The sequence below is a fragment of the Orycteropus afer genome, unplaced genomic scaffold (assembly GCF_000298275.1).
Source record: "Orycteropus afer afer isolate SDZICR_OR568_19922 unplaced genomic scaffold, OryAfe1.0 scaffold00412, whole genome shotgun sequence".
NCBI lineage: Eukaryota > Metazoa > Chordata > Mammalia > Tubulidentata > Orycteropodidae > Orycteropus > Orycteropus afer.
This window is the reverse complement of record NW_006921999.1, coordinates 525,683-543,252: the sequence shown is the minus strand read 5'-3', so window position 1 is coordinate 543,252 and position 17,570 is coordinate 525,683. Positions and strand designations below refer to the sequence as shown.

Below are 17,570 nucleotides of genomic sequence, written 5' to 3'. Positions count from 1 at the left end.
CCTTTGTGATGATCAATGTCATGCCATTGCTCTTCAAACTGTCATTCCTGGCATAGTAGATCACATGGTTGTCTGATTCAAAATGACCAAAATCAGTCCATTTCAGCTCACTAATGCTGAGGATATCAATTTTTATGCATTCCATTTCATTTTTGACAACTTCCAATTTTCCTAGATTCATATTTCGTACATTTTATGTTCCGATGATTAATGGATGTCTGCAGCTGTTTCTCTTCAATTTGATTGGTGCCACATCAGTTAATGGAGTTCTCAAAAGCTTTACCTTATCCATAGGAGTAAGGCTGGGTTTACTCAGATGATGCAGCTCTTTCCCAGTCCTATTCTGAGAGCCTTCTAACCTACCCGGACTATTCAAAAATTTGCTTGGTAATGTATCAAACAGTGTTTCTTTGCTATTCATAAGGTTTTCCCTGGCCAATTGTTTGAGAAGTGGATGGCCTCCCTCTTCCTACTCTGTCTCAGTCTGTAAACTGTGCTGATACCTGTGCACCATGTGCATCCCACTGGGTTAGAAACACCAGTGGCTCCACCTCAAAACTCACATCAACACATCACCATGGTAGGACAAAACGACAGACATGTTTATCTCCCTGTTGGAAACCCCTTGTACCACCCTTACCTGGGTCCCTGCGGCTGACTTCTCCTCTGTCCAGATTTCTAGGCCTTTTAATCCCTTTTCTCCTGCTCTCCAACCTGGTGCTGTGGCGTGCCTGAGTTCCTCTCCTCACCTGGTTCCCATCCCTGCAGCTGACTGCTCCTCTGTCTGAGTTCCTGGTTTTAATCCCCTTTTTCCTGCTCTCCCGCATTGCTGCTTTGTGTGTGCCTGAGTTCCTCTCCTCACCTGGATCCCTGCAGCTAACTGCTCCTCTGTCCAGGTTCCTGGCTTCTTTTATCCCCTTTCTCCCACTCTCCCACCCTGCCGCTTTGGGCTTGCCTGATTTCCCTCTCCTCACCTGGATCCCTGCAACTGACTGCTTCTCTGTCCGGGTTCCTGGTTTTTAATCTCCTTTTTCCTGCTCTCCCTCACTGCTGTTTTGGGTGTGCCTGAGTTCCTCTCCTCACCTGGATCCCTGTGGCTGACTGCTCCTGTGTCCAGGTTCCTGGCTTTTAATCTCCTTTTCCTGCTCTCCCACCCTGCTGCTTTGGGCGTGCCTGAGTTCCTCTTCTCACCTGGATACCTGTGGCTGACAATAATGTAGAGTCTGCAAAACAATAATGTAGAGTCTGCAAAACTCCACATAATATAGTTGAATTTGGAGGACATTATGCTGAGTGAAATAACTCAGTCATAGAAGGACAAATATAGTATTAGTTCATTTTTGTGGAGAGTCAAGGAAAGATTTATTTATGAGGGAATCTTTCTTTGTTGGTTGCCAGTGGTGGGAGGGGAGGGGAGGGGAGGGAGCACTGAAAAAGAAAACAAAATGCATTGACCCACGTCACTTTAGGTTTGTGTATTTCACTGTACATAAATTATATTTTAATAAAATGCATTAAAAAATACTAACTTCTAGTATTGTTGATTTTTTTCTGTTGTCTTTCTATTTTCTGTTTTATTTATTTCTGCTCAAATCTTTATTATTCCTTTTCTTCTGGTGACTGTAGGCTTTTTTGTGGCTCTTTTTCTAATTGTTGGAGATGTTGAATTAAAGTGTTGATTTTGGCTCTTCCTTCTTTTAGGATGTGTGCATTTCTTGCGATAATTGGCCTTTGATGATTGCTTTTCTGTGTCCCCCCGAAAATATTTTTGTATGTTATGTTTTCATTTATGGAGTTTTTTTTTTTTTTTTTTTTTATTGTTTGTTTTGTTTTTTTCATTTATTTTATTACCCAGTCATTTTTAAGGAGAGTGTTATTCAGTTTTAGTTTCCATGTGTTGGCTCTTTTTCCATTGATCTTCCTATAGTTGATTTCTAATTTTATAGCACTGTGATCTGAAAGATGCTTTGTAGTATTTCATTGCTTTTAAATTTATTAAGGCTTGCTTGTGGCCTAATATATGGTATATCTTGGAGAATGTTCCATGTGCACTAGAAAAGAATGTAAATTTTGCTGCTGTTGGGTGAAGTGCCCTTAGATGTCTATAAGGTTAAGTTAGTTGATTGAGTTGTTTAGTTTTTCTGTATCTTTGTTGAGTTTCATTCCAGTTGTTCTATCTTTCATTGAAAGTGGTGTATTAAAGTCTCCTGCTATGACCATGGATTCATCTATTTGCCTTTACAATCCTGTTAAAGTCTGCTCTATGTATTTGGGGGCTCTTTCATTGAGTGGATAGATATTTATTATGGTTATGTCTTCTTATTCAACTGATCCTTTATTCATTATGAAATATCCTTTCTTGTCTCTTATGATGGCTTTTGTCTTAAAGTCAATTTTATCAGAAATTAATATTGTCACTACTGCTCTTTTTTTGGTTGCCATTTGGTTGATATATCTTTTTCCAACCTTTAAGTTTTAGCCTGTTTTTGTCTTTGTCTCTAAAGTGTGTCTCTTGTATACAGCATATTGATAGGTTGTTTTCTTATCTAGTCTGCAACTCTCCATCTCTTGAGTGGTGCATTTAATCCATTTACATTCAGTGTAATGATTGACAAGTAATTATTGACAAGTAGGTAGGGGTATTAGGAAGGCAGCTTTTTAGGGGAGACCCTGGAAAAGTAAGCTGGATGTGAGGTTGTTTGGAGGCAGCTTTAAAGGAGGCCAGGAAGTGAGCAGAGTGGTTTAGAACAACTAAGGGAAGCAAACTTGTCTGTCAGTTTGTCATCTTGTGGTGGCTGTGTATTGCTATGAGGCTGGAGGCTATGCCACTGATGTTTCAAATGCCATCAGGGTTATCCATGCTGGACAGGTTTCAGCAGGGTCTCCAGACTAAGACAGACTTGGAAGAAGGAAGAGGTCATCCACTTCTCAAATAATCAGCCAATGAAAACCTATGAATAGCAGTGAAACACTGTCTTGATATTTTACTGGAAAATCTTATGAATAGCCCTGTAACATTTCCAATATAGTGTCAGAAGATGAGCCCCTCAGCTCGGAGGACACTCAAGATATGACCTGGGTATCTCAGGGTAGAACTGACCTTAATGAAGTGAATAGAGTAATGCTTTTGGGACCTCTATTTGCTGATGTGGCACAACTCAAAATGAGGAAAAACAGCTGAAAACATCCATTAATAATTGGAACATGGTATGTATGGAGTATGGATAGGAAAATTGGAACTGTCAAAAATGACATGTAATGCATAAAGATTGATATCTTAGCCATCACTGAGCTGAAATGGACTGGTTTCAGCCATTTTGAATCAGACAACCATATGATCTACTATGCCAAGAATGGAAAATTGAAGAGGAACGGCATGGCATTCATCATAACAAAGAATGTTCTAAGCTCTATCCTGAAGTAGAATGCTATCTGTGATAGGATAATATCCATATGCCTACAAGGAAGACCAATTAATACTACTATTATTCAAACTTAAACACCAACCACCAAAAACCAAAGATGAAGAAATTGAAGATCTGCACCAACTTCTGCAGTCTGAAATTGAGCAAACATGCAATCAAGATATATTGATCATTCTGGTGATTGGAAACAAAGAAGAATCACTGGTAGTTGGAAAATATGGCTTTGGTGATAGAAATAACACTAGAGATCTCATTATAGAATTTTGTAAGACCAATGACTTATTCATTGCAAATACCTTTATGCAAGAACACAAACTGTGGTTATACACATGGACTCCACCAGATGGAGTACACAGGAATCTGTGGCAAGAGGTAATGGAGACGCTCAATATCTTTAGCCAAAACAAGGTTAATTGCTTGCTTGAACAATTTCTCTTAGAAAGATCAGCACAAGGCCGGTCCCCATGAGGTGAAGGTTAAAGAAGTGCCAAATGTTCAAACTACCGTACCACTCCATCATTTCAGACATTAACTCCTCCTCCTCCTCCTCCTGCTCCCAGTAATTTACCCAGTCTTAGGGTTCTGTATTTTGCTGTAACGCCTCACAGAACTCACAGACACCCAAGGGTTTGTCTTCCATAGTAGTGGTGGAGGCTGGCAGGCTGGTGAGTCCCAGGTCCATGAGTAGGTCTAGAGGATCCTCTCAATTCTAGGGGTTTGGTGAACCTCGATCAGCAGATCAGATGATGGCTGCTGTCCCAAATCCAGGGATGAGATGAGGATGAGCCAAGACACAAAACCAGAGCAAGAGGAGGGTGAATCTTCCCAGGAGATTTGTAGGTATACCCTCAAGGAAGCTAAGGGTGATGATTTGAATTATACCCTCCAGCAAGGCAGGACTAAGGATACATTCCACCTGTGTTGCCCAAACAGAAATAACCTAAATCTGATCATAGAGTTGATAGCCAATCATTATAGTAAATGACTACTACCAGCTGCTCAGCCAAGTTGATACCTGATCTTAACTACCACACCACCCCAAACAGGCATGGATAATGAGATTTACAAAACATCACAGAATGGAGGACAATGGCTAGAAGAGCTACATCAAGCAATTCACTGCACTGCTCATATGCAAGTTCAACTTGAAACTGAAAGCAATTAAAAGAATTTCATGAGAGCCAAAATATGACCTTGATTACAACCTTCCTGAATTTAGAGACTGTCTAAAGAACAGTTTTGATGCATCGAACGCCAATTACCAAATCCAGAGAATTATAGGATGACATCAAGAACATCAAGGATGATGTTCCATGACAGGAAAGGAAGACAAGACCAAAATGGATGTCAAGAGAGATTTTGAAACTTGTCCTAGAATGGAGAATTGCTAAAACAAAAGGAAGAAATGACAAGATAAAAGATCTGAACAGAAAATTTCAAAGAGCATCTCAAGAAGACAAAGCCAATTATTATAATGAAATGTGCAAAGACCTGGAGTTAGAAAACCAAAAGGCAAGAACACACTTGCCATTTCTCAAGCTGAAAGAACTGAAGAAAAAATTTAAGCCTGGATTTGCAATATTGAAAGATTCTATGGGCAATATATGTAATGATGCAGGATAAATCAAAAGAAGATGGAAGGAATACACAGAGTCACCATATCAAAAAGAACTGGTTGATGTTAATCCATTTCAGGAAGTGGCATATGACCAAGAATCAATGGTATTAAAGGAAGAAATCAAAACAGCACTGAAAAAATTTGCAATAAATAAGTGAGATGTTTCAACAAATAGATGCTGTGCTGGAGGCACTCACTTAGCTATGCCAAGAGATTTGGAAGACAGCTACTTGGCCAACTGACTGCAAGAGACTCATATTTGTACCCATTCCAGAGAAAGGTGATCCCACAGAATGTGAAAATTATCAAACAATATCATTAATATCACACACAAGTAAAATCTTACTGAAGATAATACAAAAACTGTTGCAGCAGTATATTCACAGAGAACTTCCAGAAATGCAAGCTGGATTCAGAAGAAGACAAGGAATGAGGGCTATCATTGTGGATGTCAGATAGATCCTGGCTGAAACCAAAGAATACCAGAAAAATGTTTACTTGTGTTTTATTGACTATGCAAAAGCATTCAATTGTGTGGATCATAAGAAATTATGGATAACATTGAGAAGAATGGGAATTCCAGAACACTTAATTGTGCTCATGAATAATCTCTACATAGACCAGGAGACTGCCATTTGAACAGACAGGGGGATACTGCATGGTTTAAACTCAGGAAGGGAGTGTGTCAAAGTTGTATATTTTTACAGTACTGGTTGTATCTGTATGCTGAGAAAATAATCTGAGAACCTGGACTATATGAAGAAGAACATGGCATCAAGATTAGAAGAAGACTCATTAACAACTTATGATACACAGATGACACAACTTTGCTTGCTGAAAGTGAGGATGGCTTGAAGCACTTACTGAGGAAGATTTAAGACTACAGTATGCAGTATGGATTACACCTCTCTCTCTCTCTCTCTCTCTCTCTATATATATATATATATATACATATATTTCCTCATAACTTGACCAATAAGCAGCATCACAATAAAGCAATGGAATCAGCACTCAAGACATCAGAGGATGTATTGCATTGGGCATATCTTGTAAAAGACCTCTTTCAAGTGCTGAAGAGCCAAGATGTCTCCTTGAAGACTAAGGTGCAGCAAACTCAAGCCATGGTATTTTTAATTGCCTCATAAGCATGTGAGAGCTGGACAAAGGATAAGGAAGACCAAAGAAGAGTTCATTCTTCTGAGTTGTGTTGTTGGTGAAGAATACTGAAAGTACCATGGACTGCCAAAAGAACTAACATATCTGTCCTGGAAGAAATGTAGCTGTAATGCTCCTTGGAGGCGAGAATGGCCAGACTTCATCTCACCAACCTTGGTTGTCAGAAGGGACCATACCATTCCCTGGAGAAGGATATCATTCTTGGTAAAGTGGAGGGATGTTGAAAAAGGGTAAGGCCCTCAATGAGGTGGATTGACACAGTGGCTGCAACGATGAGCTCAGGTATGCAAAGATGGTGAGGTTGGCACAGGACAGGGCAGTGTTTTGTTCTGTCATGTACAGGGTCACTGTGAGTTGGAGGTGACTCAATGGCACCTAACAGCAAAAACAACAATATGAATTTGTTGCTGTCATTTAGTTATGTGTATTTTTGTGCTGTTGTTGATTTTTTTATTACATATAATTTTCTGTGCTGAGCTCATTTTGTTTGTGAATTGTATTATCATTTCCTTTATGCTATTGTTTTAGTATTTACTAAATATTTTTGCTTGTCTTCCTTCTTATTTTGATGTGAAGTTTCATCATTTTTCTTGTAGGTTACCCTATGATTTATAATTTCCTTCCCAAGTTTAGAACAGTTTGTTCTATCTTGCAATTGTTTTGACTTCCTCACCATTTAGAAGTTCTATAGCTACATGATTTTTTCCCTCTTTTTGGTTTGTGGTTGTCCTCATTTCCAATTGATGTCTCTGGATCCCTGTTTACAATTACTTATTTTACTTTGGATGCTTCCACAACTGTATTTGGCTTATGTCATCATGTGAGTTAATGGTTGATTTTTGTTTGCCATTGTCGGTTCTCTGTCCAAAGGACTCCCTTTAGCATCTCTTGTAATGTTGGTCTGGTTTTACCAAATTCCCTTAATTTCTGCTTATCTGGAAATCTCCTAATATCACATCATATCTGAGGGACCATTTTTCTGCGTATATAATTCTTAGTTGAATTTTTTTTTTCTTTCAGGGTTTTATACATATCTCATTGCCTTCTCACCTGCACAGTTTCTGCCAAGAAATCAGAACTTAGTCTTATTGGTTGCTTCTTTTAGGTAACTTTTTATTTTTCCTGTGCTGCTTTCAGGATTCTTTCTTTGTCTTTGGTTTTGGTGAGTTTGATGATGATATGTCTTGGTGATATTCTTTTGGGGTCTATCCTGTTTGGGGTTCATTGGACTTCTTGAATCACTATATTATTGTCTTTCATCATATCAGGCAAATAATCTTCCAACAAATCTTCAACTATTTTCTCTGTGGTTTTATTTGTCTCTTTCTGTTCTAGAGTTCTGATTACATGTACGTTATTCCTCTTGGTGGTATCCCACATGAATCTTAGGTTTTGTTCATTTAGTTTTGATCAATTGTCTGATTGATCCTTTAACAAACTAGTATTGAGATATTTGTCTTCAATCTCACTAATTCTGTCTTCCATTGATTCAATTCTGCTCCTTTGCCTATTCAATATGTTATCTATTTCTCAAAATTTAGCATTAATCTTCTAGATTTCTATTTGTAGATTTTGTACCATTTCTAATTTTTCACTTATTTTGTCATCTCATTCTTTTATTGTCTTCCAAAACTATTCTAGGATTTTGTCTGTGTTTTTCTTAATTTTGTCAGTGTTTTCCTTAATCTGTCTTTCAATCTGTTGAAGGTAACTAAATATAATTCTTTTGAATTCCTTATCAGGCAGTTCTGATGCTGCTTCTTTCTCAGGGATATTTTCTGGGTTTGTATCCTGTTCCCATGTTTCTACTGCTTTATCTTGCTTCTTTGTGTGGACTATGATGGTCTATAGTCTCAGAGGCATTGTGATGCTGTTGTATTTATATTTAATTAGTGATTGTATGTTAGAGTGATTCACCCCAATTTTTTTTTCTTTCTTTTCTTTGCATGTATCTGAGTAAACAGGGTATTGTGCTCCTCTATTGGCTCATTGGTAGCACTTTTGCACTCACCACCTATCTGCTGGTGGGTGTGGTAGAGAATGAGAGAGGGTGCACAGATCTCTTTTGCTGTTTGTGAAGAGTAGTCATGGATGAGTCGGGCTTGTAGTGGCTATCATGTGTCATTGGCCAATTGGTGCAGAAGCAAGTGGTGACCCTCCCTCAGTAGTCAGGGCTGCAAGAGGTGTGGGTATGGTTGGGTCATATGGTTACTGCTGCAGTATCCCACTCAGTTATACAAAACCAACAATAAAAAACCCCAAAAAATACCAAAAAAGTAAAAACAAGGACAAAAAATACACACCACATACACACACAAGAACAAGCACCAAAAAGAGAAAGAAAGGGGGAAAAAAAGAGGAAAGACAATAAATGAGAGAAAATATTTAAAGAAATACTTAAAAAAAAAAAAAGAAATAGAAATAGAAAAGGGGGGGCAATATCTGGACAGAGGGCATAAAAAAAAAAGAGCTTGAGTAGGAGAATAATGAGGCAGAAAAATGAGAAAAATGGAATAAGAAAAACAAGGAAAGGGAAGAACCCACAGAAAAGGAAAATAAAAATGGGAATCAGGAAAAGGAAAGAGAAAAAAAAAAAGCACAAAATTAGAACTTTTCCATTTGTCAGCCTCCAGTATGTCTGTGCTGTCCTTGTCAAGCAGAGCCTGTTCTTAGGTCCCTGGAATCTGAATGAGAATGCTGTCACTTTAAATATGCAAAATGACCACTGCTTGTAAACAATCAAAATGGCTGTGCATTTTGGAAAGCCAAAAGTCCACAACTCAGTTTGTCTGCTTATTTGCTGTTTTCCTCTTTACTTATCAGTCACCAATGCAGTCATCCATGCAGCTGTTGGTGAGCAGGACCAATTTTTAGGTTAATTCTCAGGTCCTTACACCACTTGGAAATATTCAAACTGTCCGTGCTATCAGTATAGCTGATACTCTGCAACTCCATTTGTCTCCTTATTTACTGTTTTTGTTCAGGTTCTTCTAGTAGTTAGTGTTTAATCCACTTCTGTATCCTTCCTTTCAAAGCTCAGGGCTCCAGAATTATTATCTATGTCTATGCCAATAGCTTTCTCTCTTCTTTGTTGAAGACGGTCTGTGTAGCTTGTCTGCCTATTCTACCATCTTACCAGACATCTAAAAAAGAGGTCTTAAAAAATTCAGTATCTTAGGAATATGAGGAAGACATGCAATGTGTGGCTTATTGCCTCTATGAACAACTGCCTCCTTTGCCATGAGACCAGAGAACTAGATGGTGTCCAGCTACCGTTATTGAGCATTTTGATTAAAAATCTATAGATTAATATTGATTCAAAGGAGGAAAAAGGAGAACAGAATTTAAAATTCTCAGGGACTCTAGACTTTGTAAAGCAATGATGAGTAGATGAACCTCTGAAAATATTACCCTAAGATAATCATCAAACCTTAAATTAAAAAAATAATATATCCCCTGAGTCATTTTTAAACCAAACAATAGTTTAGCTTAGCTAGTTAAAAAAAAAAAAAAAGTCTGCCTTGAAAATTCTGCTGTTTTAAGAAATATATATGTGGAATCAAATTGACAAGAACAACTCAAAGGATTAGGCAGGAAGGTTAGAGGGCAGTGAGTTTATGTTAATAAGAGAGAAACACAACCTGAAGAATGTAATCAATGTCAGTAAATTGTACATGTAGAATCTGTTGAATCAGTGTATGTTTTGCTGTATACATTCTCAACAATAACAAAATAAATATAATTTAGAAAAAAAAAATTCAATACATTTTTTTTTCCAGTCTGCAGTAATATATAGATGATGGAAGCTGAGAGCCCAGTATAACAGTATCAACATAGTATTTGATAGTTTTAATACTAACTTAATAGGAACTATTTCAAAATTAAATATGAACAAACTTATTATGTATTTAACAATTATGTAGCACCTATTATATGTTGGGTAGTTCTTATCACTTTTCCAATATTAACTTGTTTACCATCATGCCAACACTGTGAGGTATGTACTGTTACTATCACTACAGAAGGCATAATGAGGTAAAAAGAGGTAAACCAATTTGCCTATGGTACACAGCTAGCAAGCATCAAAACCAAGATCCACACCTAGATAATCTAGCAACATTTTGCTAAAAGAAGGCAAAAAGGCCCTCATGGAATAGCAGAGAGAAGCCTTGAGAGGGGATCTTCCTGTGGCTGGCCTCAGAAGACCTGACTATAGCTCTGAGTTTTACCTTTCCTTATGGGTTCTTTTTTTTTTTTTTTTTGACTCCTGATGCAGTAAGACATGCTGTTCCCTATCTGAAGCTCTGCTCAATGATAACTAGAATTAAACCATTCTCTAATTCTATTTAGCACAGCTAATGTAGGCTAGCATTTTAAAAACATAATTTATGGTACCAAGAATAAAATGAAGGGGAATAAAACAAGAACAACTCAAAAAATAAAAATAAAATAAGAGGTAACATTAAAAAGTAAGCTGATATCTACACAGGCAGTCTGGTTGTTCAGTGGTTAAAACTTTTGGCTGTCAACCAAAAGGTTGGGAGTTTGAACCCACCAACCCCTCTGTGGGAGAAAGAAGAGGCAGTTGGCTGCAGTAAAGATTTAAAGCTTGGAAATCCTAGCGGGTAGTTCTATTTTATCCTATAGTGTCACTCTAAGTCAGATTCAACTTGATGGCATGGAATTTGGGGATTGATAAATACAAATATCTGACTCAATAATGATACCAGGCATATAAGTCTTGATGCATCCCATATTAAATTTCCTTCACTAGTCTCAGTCTAAAGAACTGCAAACCTTCCTAATTACCTACTCTTTTACCTTACTAAAGGGTTACAGTGAGGAGAATCATTTCATTCTTTCAATTTATCAATTATCTCTTAATGAGAAACTAATAAAATTTAAAAGAATGAGGATTTTCACCTATTACTCACTTGGGAAACTGTGTTTGCTTTCTGACAAAGGTTTTGATACTTGCCTAAAGGACACTTGCCATTTGAAACACTATTGTCTACTTAAACTGGAATGCACTATCCACAATAAAATAATTTAGAGTAACCATTCAAGAAGGTTTACATAAGTATAACAATAGCAAGATTTTTTAAAAAAACAATCCCCACAATTAAATGTGAAGTTATCATCAGAATTCTCCTTTTCTTATTTATGAATTAAAATTATATTCCTAGAAGCAAAAACATAAATAATAATTTCCCAAACTATAATGTTCTGAAGAAACTAGTCACTCAACATTTACAATCAGAAAGCAAAAATACTAATTAATGTACTATATTTTATTAAAAGCATTGTATAAAATATTTTATATTAAAATTTCATACCAGTGAAGACCAATCTATAAACTGCATCAGATAAGTTTAAAAATCTGGACATTTCCATTATTGTCTCTAATGACTGTATATTATTCACAGTGTAGTTTTGCCTCTTTGGAATTATATAGGTTAAGTAATATTTTCATGACAATTTATCACCAAGAAGGGTGGATTTTCACTATAATATCTTATGTATATATTTAACAAGATTTCCTCAACTAAGTAATGGTGATATTGTATTTTTTCATAGTTTACCAATGCACTACTATATATATTTTTAGTTAAAATATACATAATACTTTAATCAGAAAAGAATGCAAATGATTTCAAATTCTTCATACATGTATTAAAATGATCCTCATGTTGAGCTTTAGTATTCTATTAGTTCCAACCTCTAAAATGTAGAGAGAGTGAGAGATGAAATGTAGAAAAATTAGAAAACACCTTCATTTAAAGACAAATGTCAAGGGAACTTAACTTTTCTGCATAACGTGACTATTAATTTCATCCAGATGCACCCACATACAGGAAAATTTGCTCCTACTGCCTTAAAATGGTCAAGTATTGACACAAAGAGCAGAAGTTTTGTTCATGAATTGAAACTGCTTTAGTTTCATAAGGATAGTTCAGGATTAGGGAAAGTTTACAGGGGACTTTAATCAGTAGTAGTATTTGATCATCCAGGATCAATGTGAATTTTGAGAAGTAAATACATTCTTTGAAAGCCAATGAAAAGCAACTTTGCTGTGAAGAAAGAGAGGCTTTTCCTTGAATGTTGTCAAAGACAAATCATATTGATGGTGCAGGATTTTGAGAATTTCTTTTTATTTATTTTTTTAAAATTTAGAATAAAGAGATCAAAAAGGCTGAAAATAAGAATCCCAAATGCAAAATGGATAGACTTACTGGTACATGCCATAGAAGGTGGATCTTTTTCAGCTCGGAAGTAACCTTTTTCACACTGACAGACAGAAGTTGCTTCCACGTAGGTTAGACTATGTGGAGGGCATTTAGAACATTTTATGTTGCCAGCAAATGCTTTATAGAATCCTGGTCGGCAAGCTGAAAAATATAAACAAAAAAAAAAAATTACTTTTATTTTTACTTATTTGGATTATGACTACTAGAGTCCTTTCATCTGTACTTGGACAACATATTTTAATTTATATACACACTTTGGATCTCAGAGATCAGTGTCACACATACACAGAAAAGTCAATAATGTTAATATTAAAGAATGAAACAAGTTGTTAAAAGTTAGTAATATAACTATGACAGCACATTTTTTTTGCTGAACTTGCTAATTTGAAAAAAAGTAAACTTTGGGGGTTCTGGCAAAATGGTGGAATAGGCAGACAAACTACACAGACTCTCTGCAACAAAGCAATGATAAACTAATTGAAACCGATACCGAAGAGGATCCTGGAACCCTGAGCTTTGAAGGCAAGGATAAAGAAGTGTATTAAATACTCTGGTAGCATAGTGCCAAAGGCACTTGACTGCTAACCAGAAGGCTGGTGGTTCAAATCCACCAGCCACTCCTTGGAAGGAAGATGAGGCAATCTACTTCTGTAGTGATACTGCCTCTGAAACACAAGGAGTGATTCCTCGCTATGAGTCAGTCTGACTCCACGGCACATAAAAACAACAAACAAACAAAGCAGGATAACATGAATGGAACAGTAAGGGGACAGATGAAGGTGTGGACTGCTGGTTGCCTGAGGGCAAAGCCATTTTGATTATATCCCAGCAGCAACCCAAGAATCAGGCTCTGCTCTCCAAAGACTGCATAGGTAAGGATTGCTTTGGTGTCTGATAACCAGAAAGGAAAACAGTGAAGGAGACAAAGCAACCTGTGGACTGCAAGCTGCTGTCTTGAGGGAACAGCTATTCTGAATATTCGCAAGTGGCAAGCTTGACCCTTTTGAATATATGCAAGTGGCATTCTTATCTCAACACCCACAGAGCAGTGGGCTCTGTTTTCCGAGGACAGCATGGGCAGTTACACTGGAGGCTGACAACTGGAAAGTTATGATATTTCCCTTATTACTCTTATACTCCTCCCCCTCTTGGTGAACAGAGGTGTGGCAATCCCCCAACTCCATCCACCTTCTGACCCCCATCTCCATGCACCTTCTGACCAGCAAGGAATTCCATCCTGGTCTGTATCCTGAGAGAACCTAAGTGCCATGTCGTGCCCCCCCACCCCTGCATACTTTTGTTTTAAAATTATTCTTTTAATCTTCTTCTGCTCTCCTCCCCCTACTTTTAATTAATTAATTTTATACATCTCTTTCCCATCCCTGGTTCTTTTTTTTTCCTCTCTTTCCTCTTTCTGGTTCCTTTTTTATTTTTCTTTCTCTTGGTTCTTCTCATCCCTTGTTTTGCTATTTACACTTTGCCCATTTTTTTCTTTATTATTCTTTTGATGTTTTCTCTCATTCCTCCTTCCCAGATATTGTGCCCCCACCCCTTTTCCTCATTATCTCTTTTTCATCCTGTTTTAACATACTCTGAAAACTTTTCTTCTCATTTATTGCATTATTTTTATCTTTTTTCTTTTGCAATTGTCCCTGTTTGTTTATGTGGTTTGAGTTTTTGTTCTCTTGCTTTTATTTTTTGGTGTATTTTTAATTTTTTTGTTTAAATGAGTGGAAGACAGTGACTCTTTCAACCCAACCCAACCATACCTGCACCTCTTGCAGCCCCACCAACTGAGTGAAGGCCACCACTTGCTTTTGCACCAACTGAGAAACAATAGACTTTGGCCAATACAAGCTCAACTCATCCTCAACTGCTCAGTACCAGCATCTATTAGAGAGCTGTGCACACACTTTCATTCTTTTTCACACATCAAGCATAAATACAACACCAACACAATGTCTTGGTGACAACAGACCATCACAGTCCACACAAAGAAATAAGATAAAGAAGTAGAAAAAAGGGACCAGCATGAAAATCCAGAAAAGATCCTTGAGGAAGAAGCAGCTTTGGAACTCCTTGATAAGGAATTCAAAATAATTATATTTGGGTATCTTCAATAGACTGAAACACAGATCAAGGAAAATACTGACAAGATCAAGGAAAACACTGACCAAATTAAGAAAAACCCAGACACAACTCTGGAAAAATTTAGGTAAATGATACAAAAACAAATTGACAAAATAAGCAAAAAATTAGAAATGATATAAAACAATAAATAGAAATCCAGAAGTTTCAGAAATAGGTAACACATTGAAGGGGCAAAGGAATAGAATGGAATCAATGGAAGACAAAATTAATGAGATTGAAGACAAATACCTTAATACAACTTTGTTAAGGGATCAATCAGACAAAAGATCAAAAGAAAATGTAGAAGGCCTAAGATTCATGGGGGTATCATCCAGAGGAATAACCTATGTGCAGTGGGGATTCCAAAACAGGAAGAAACAAATAGAACCACAGAGAAAATTGTTGAAAATTTGTTAGAAGACAATTTTCATAATATTATGAAAGGTGAGAATATAGCCATTCAAGAAGTTCAATGAACCCCATAAAGGACAGACCCTAAAAGAAAACCACCAAGACATATAATCAAGCTCACCAAAATAAAAGACAAAGACTCCTGAAAGGAGGATGAGGAAAACAAAAAGTTACCTATAAAGGGCAACCAGTAAGACTGAGCTCTGACTTCTCAGTAGAAACAATACAGGCAAGAAGACAATGGGATGATATACATAAAACCCTGAAAGACAAAAGTCTCTAATAATGAATTTTATATGCAGCAAATCTGTCCCTCAAATATGAAGGTGAAATTAGGAGATTTCCTGATAGCCAGAAATTAAAGGAATTTGGTAAAACCAGACCAAGCTTACAAGCGATGTTAAAGATAGTCCTTCTGATAGAGAATCAACAACAGTAAACAAACTGATGATTAACACACATAATGACATCAATCAAGGTATAGAAGTATCCCAAATAAAATAAGCTCACAAGACTCTAAACAGGGAACCAGTGACATCAATTGGTAAATGAGGACAACTACAAAACAAACAGAGAGAATAAATAGTATAGTTATAGAACTTCTAAATGGTGAGGATTTCAAGACTATTGTGACATCAAACAGTTTTAAACATGAGAAGAAAATAATAAATCACAGGGTAACTTCATGGAAAAATAATAAACATTTGCATCAAAATAAAAAAAGAGGAAAAGCACAAATATTTACCAAATACTAAAACAGTATAAATGAAAGAGATGATCACACAATTCATAAAAAAAAAAAAAAAAGGGATCAGCACAGAAAGTTTTATGGAAAAAAGAAATCAGCAACATCACAAAAAACACAAAACAAAATGACATAAAAAAACTCATACCCATCAATAATTACACTGAATGTCAATGGATTAAATGTACCACTCAAAAGATGGAGAGTTGCAGACTGGATAAGAAAACATGACCCATCAGTATTCTATCTACAAGAGACTCAACTTAGACACATGGCAAAAATAGACCAAAACTCTCTTGTAAGCTTGGTCTGGTTTTAACAAATTCCTTTAATTTCTGGTTATCAGGAAATCTCCTAATTTCACCTTCATATTTGAGGGACATAGTGGCTGCATATAAAATTCATTATAAGAGACTTTTGTCTTTCAGGGTTTTATATATATCATCTCATTGCCTTCTTGCCTGTACAGTTTCTGCTGAGAAGTCAGAGCTCAGTCTTATTGGTTGCCCTTTATAAGTAACTTTTTGTTTTTCCCATCCTGCTTTCAAGAGTCTTTCTTTGTGTTTTGTTTTGGTGAGCTTGATTATATGTCTTGGTGATTTTCTTTTAGAGTCTGTCCTTTATGATGTTTGTTGAACTTCTTGAATGGCTATATTCTCACCTTTCATAATATTATGGAAATTGTCTTCTAACAAATTTTTAGGTTGGAAAAAGATATACCAAGATAATGGCAACTGAAAAGGGCAGGAAGTGGGAATATTAATTTCCGATCAAACTGACTTTAAGACAAAAACCACCATAAGAGACAAGGAAGGACTTTATGTAATGATTAAAGGATCAATTGGACAAGAGAGTATACACTTAATAAACATCTATGCACCCAGTGAAAGAGACCAAAAATACATAAAGGAGACTTTAACAGGATTGAAAAGACAAACAGAAGACTCACAGTAATAATAGAAGGCTTTAATGCACTACTTTCAATAAGAGATAAAACAACTGGAAAGAAACTCAACAAAAATGCAGAAGAACTAAACATGGTCAACTAATTTGACCTTATAGACATCTACAGAGCATTTCACCCAACAGCAGCACAATATACATTCCTTTCTAGCACATATGGAATATTCTCCAGGATAGACTATATGTTAGGTAACAAAGCAAGCCTTAATAAATATTGAAACACTGAAATACTGCAAAGCATCTTGTATGATCACAGTGTTATAAAATTAGCAATCAACACTAAAAAGACCAACAGAAAAAGAACAAACATGTGGAAATTATATAACACTCTCCTTAAAAAGGAGCAGGTAATAGAGGAAATAAAAAGTGAAATTAAAAAATTCCTTGAATCAAATGAGAATGAAAATATAACATATCAAAATTTTTGTTGTTTTGTTTGTTGTTATGTGCTATTGAGTCGGACCCGACTCATCGCAACCCCTCCTTGGGTTTCTGAGGCAGTATCACTACGGAAGTAGATTGCCCATCTTCCTTCGGAGGAGTGGCCGGTGGGTTTGAACCACCAGCCTTCTGGTTAGCAGTCAAGTGCCTTAAGCACTGTGCTACCAGAGCTCCCATCAAAATCTTTGGGACACAGCAAAAGCAGTGATCAGAGGACAGGTTATAGCAATAAATGCACACATCAAAAAAGAAAAAAAAGAGCCAAAACTAACACCTTAACCCAACATCTCCAACAATTAGAAAAAGAGGAGCAAAAAATGCCTACAGTCGCCAGAAGAAGAGAAATAATAAAGATTCAAGCATAAATAAATGAAACAGAAAAGAGATAGGCAACAGAAAAAATCAAGATTAGA

The 17,570-nt window shown here is 36.5% G+C and overlaps 1 protein-coding gene across 1 annotated transcript in view; it reads right to left on the bottom strand.

The window, feature by feature from the left end:
- The window catches only part of LOC103208103 (ephrin type-A receptor 6), a 1,324,606-nt gene that overhangs the window by 858,291 nt on the left and 448,745 nt on the right, over positions 1 to 17,570 (bottom strand). Inside the window, exon 2 of the mRNA XM_007953778.1 lies at positions 12,453 to 12,608. Within this exon, the coding sequence (XP_007951969.2) occupies positions 12,453 to 12,608 (156 nt within the window). The remainder of the gene's footprint in view (positions 1 to 12,452; positions 12,609 to 17,570) is intronic.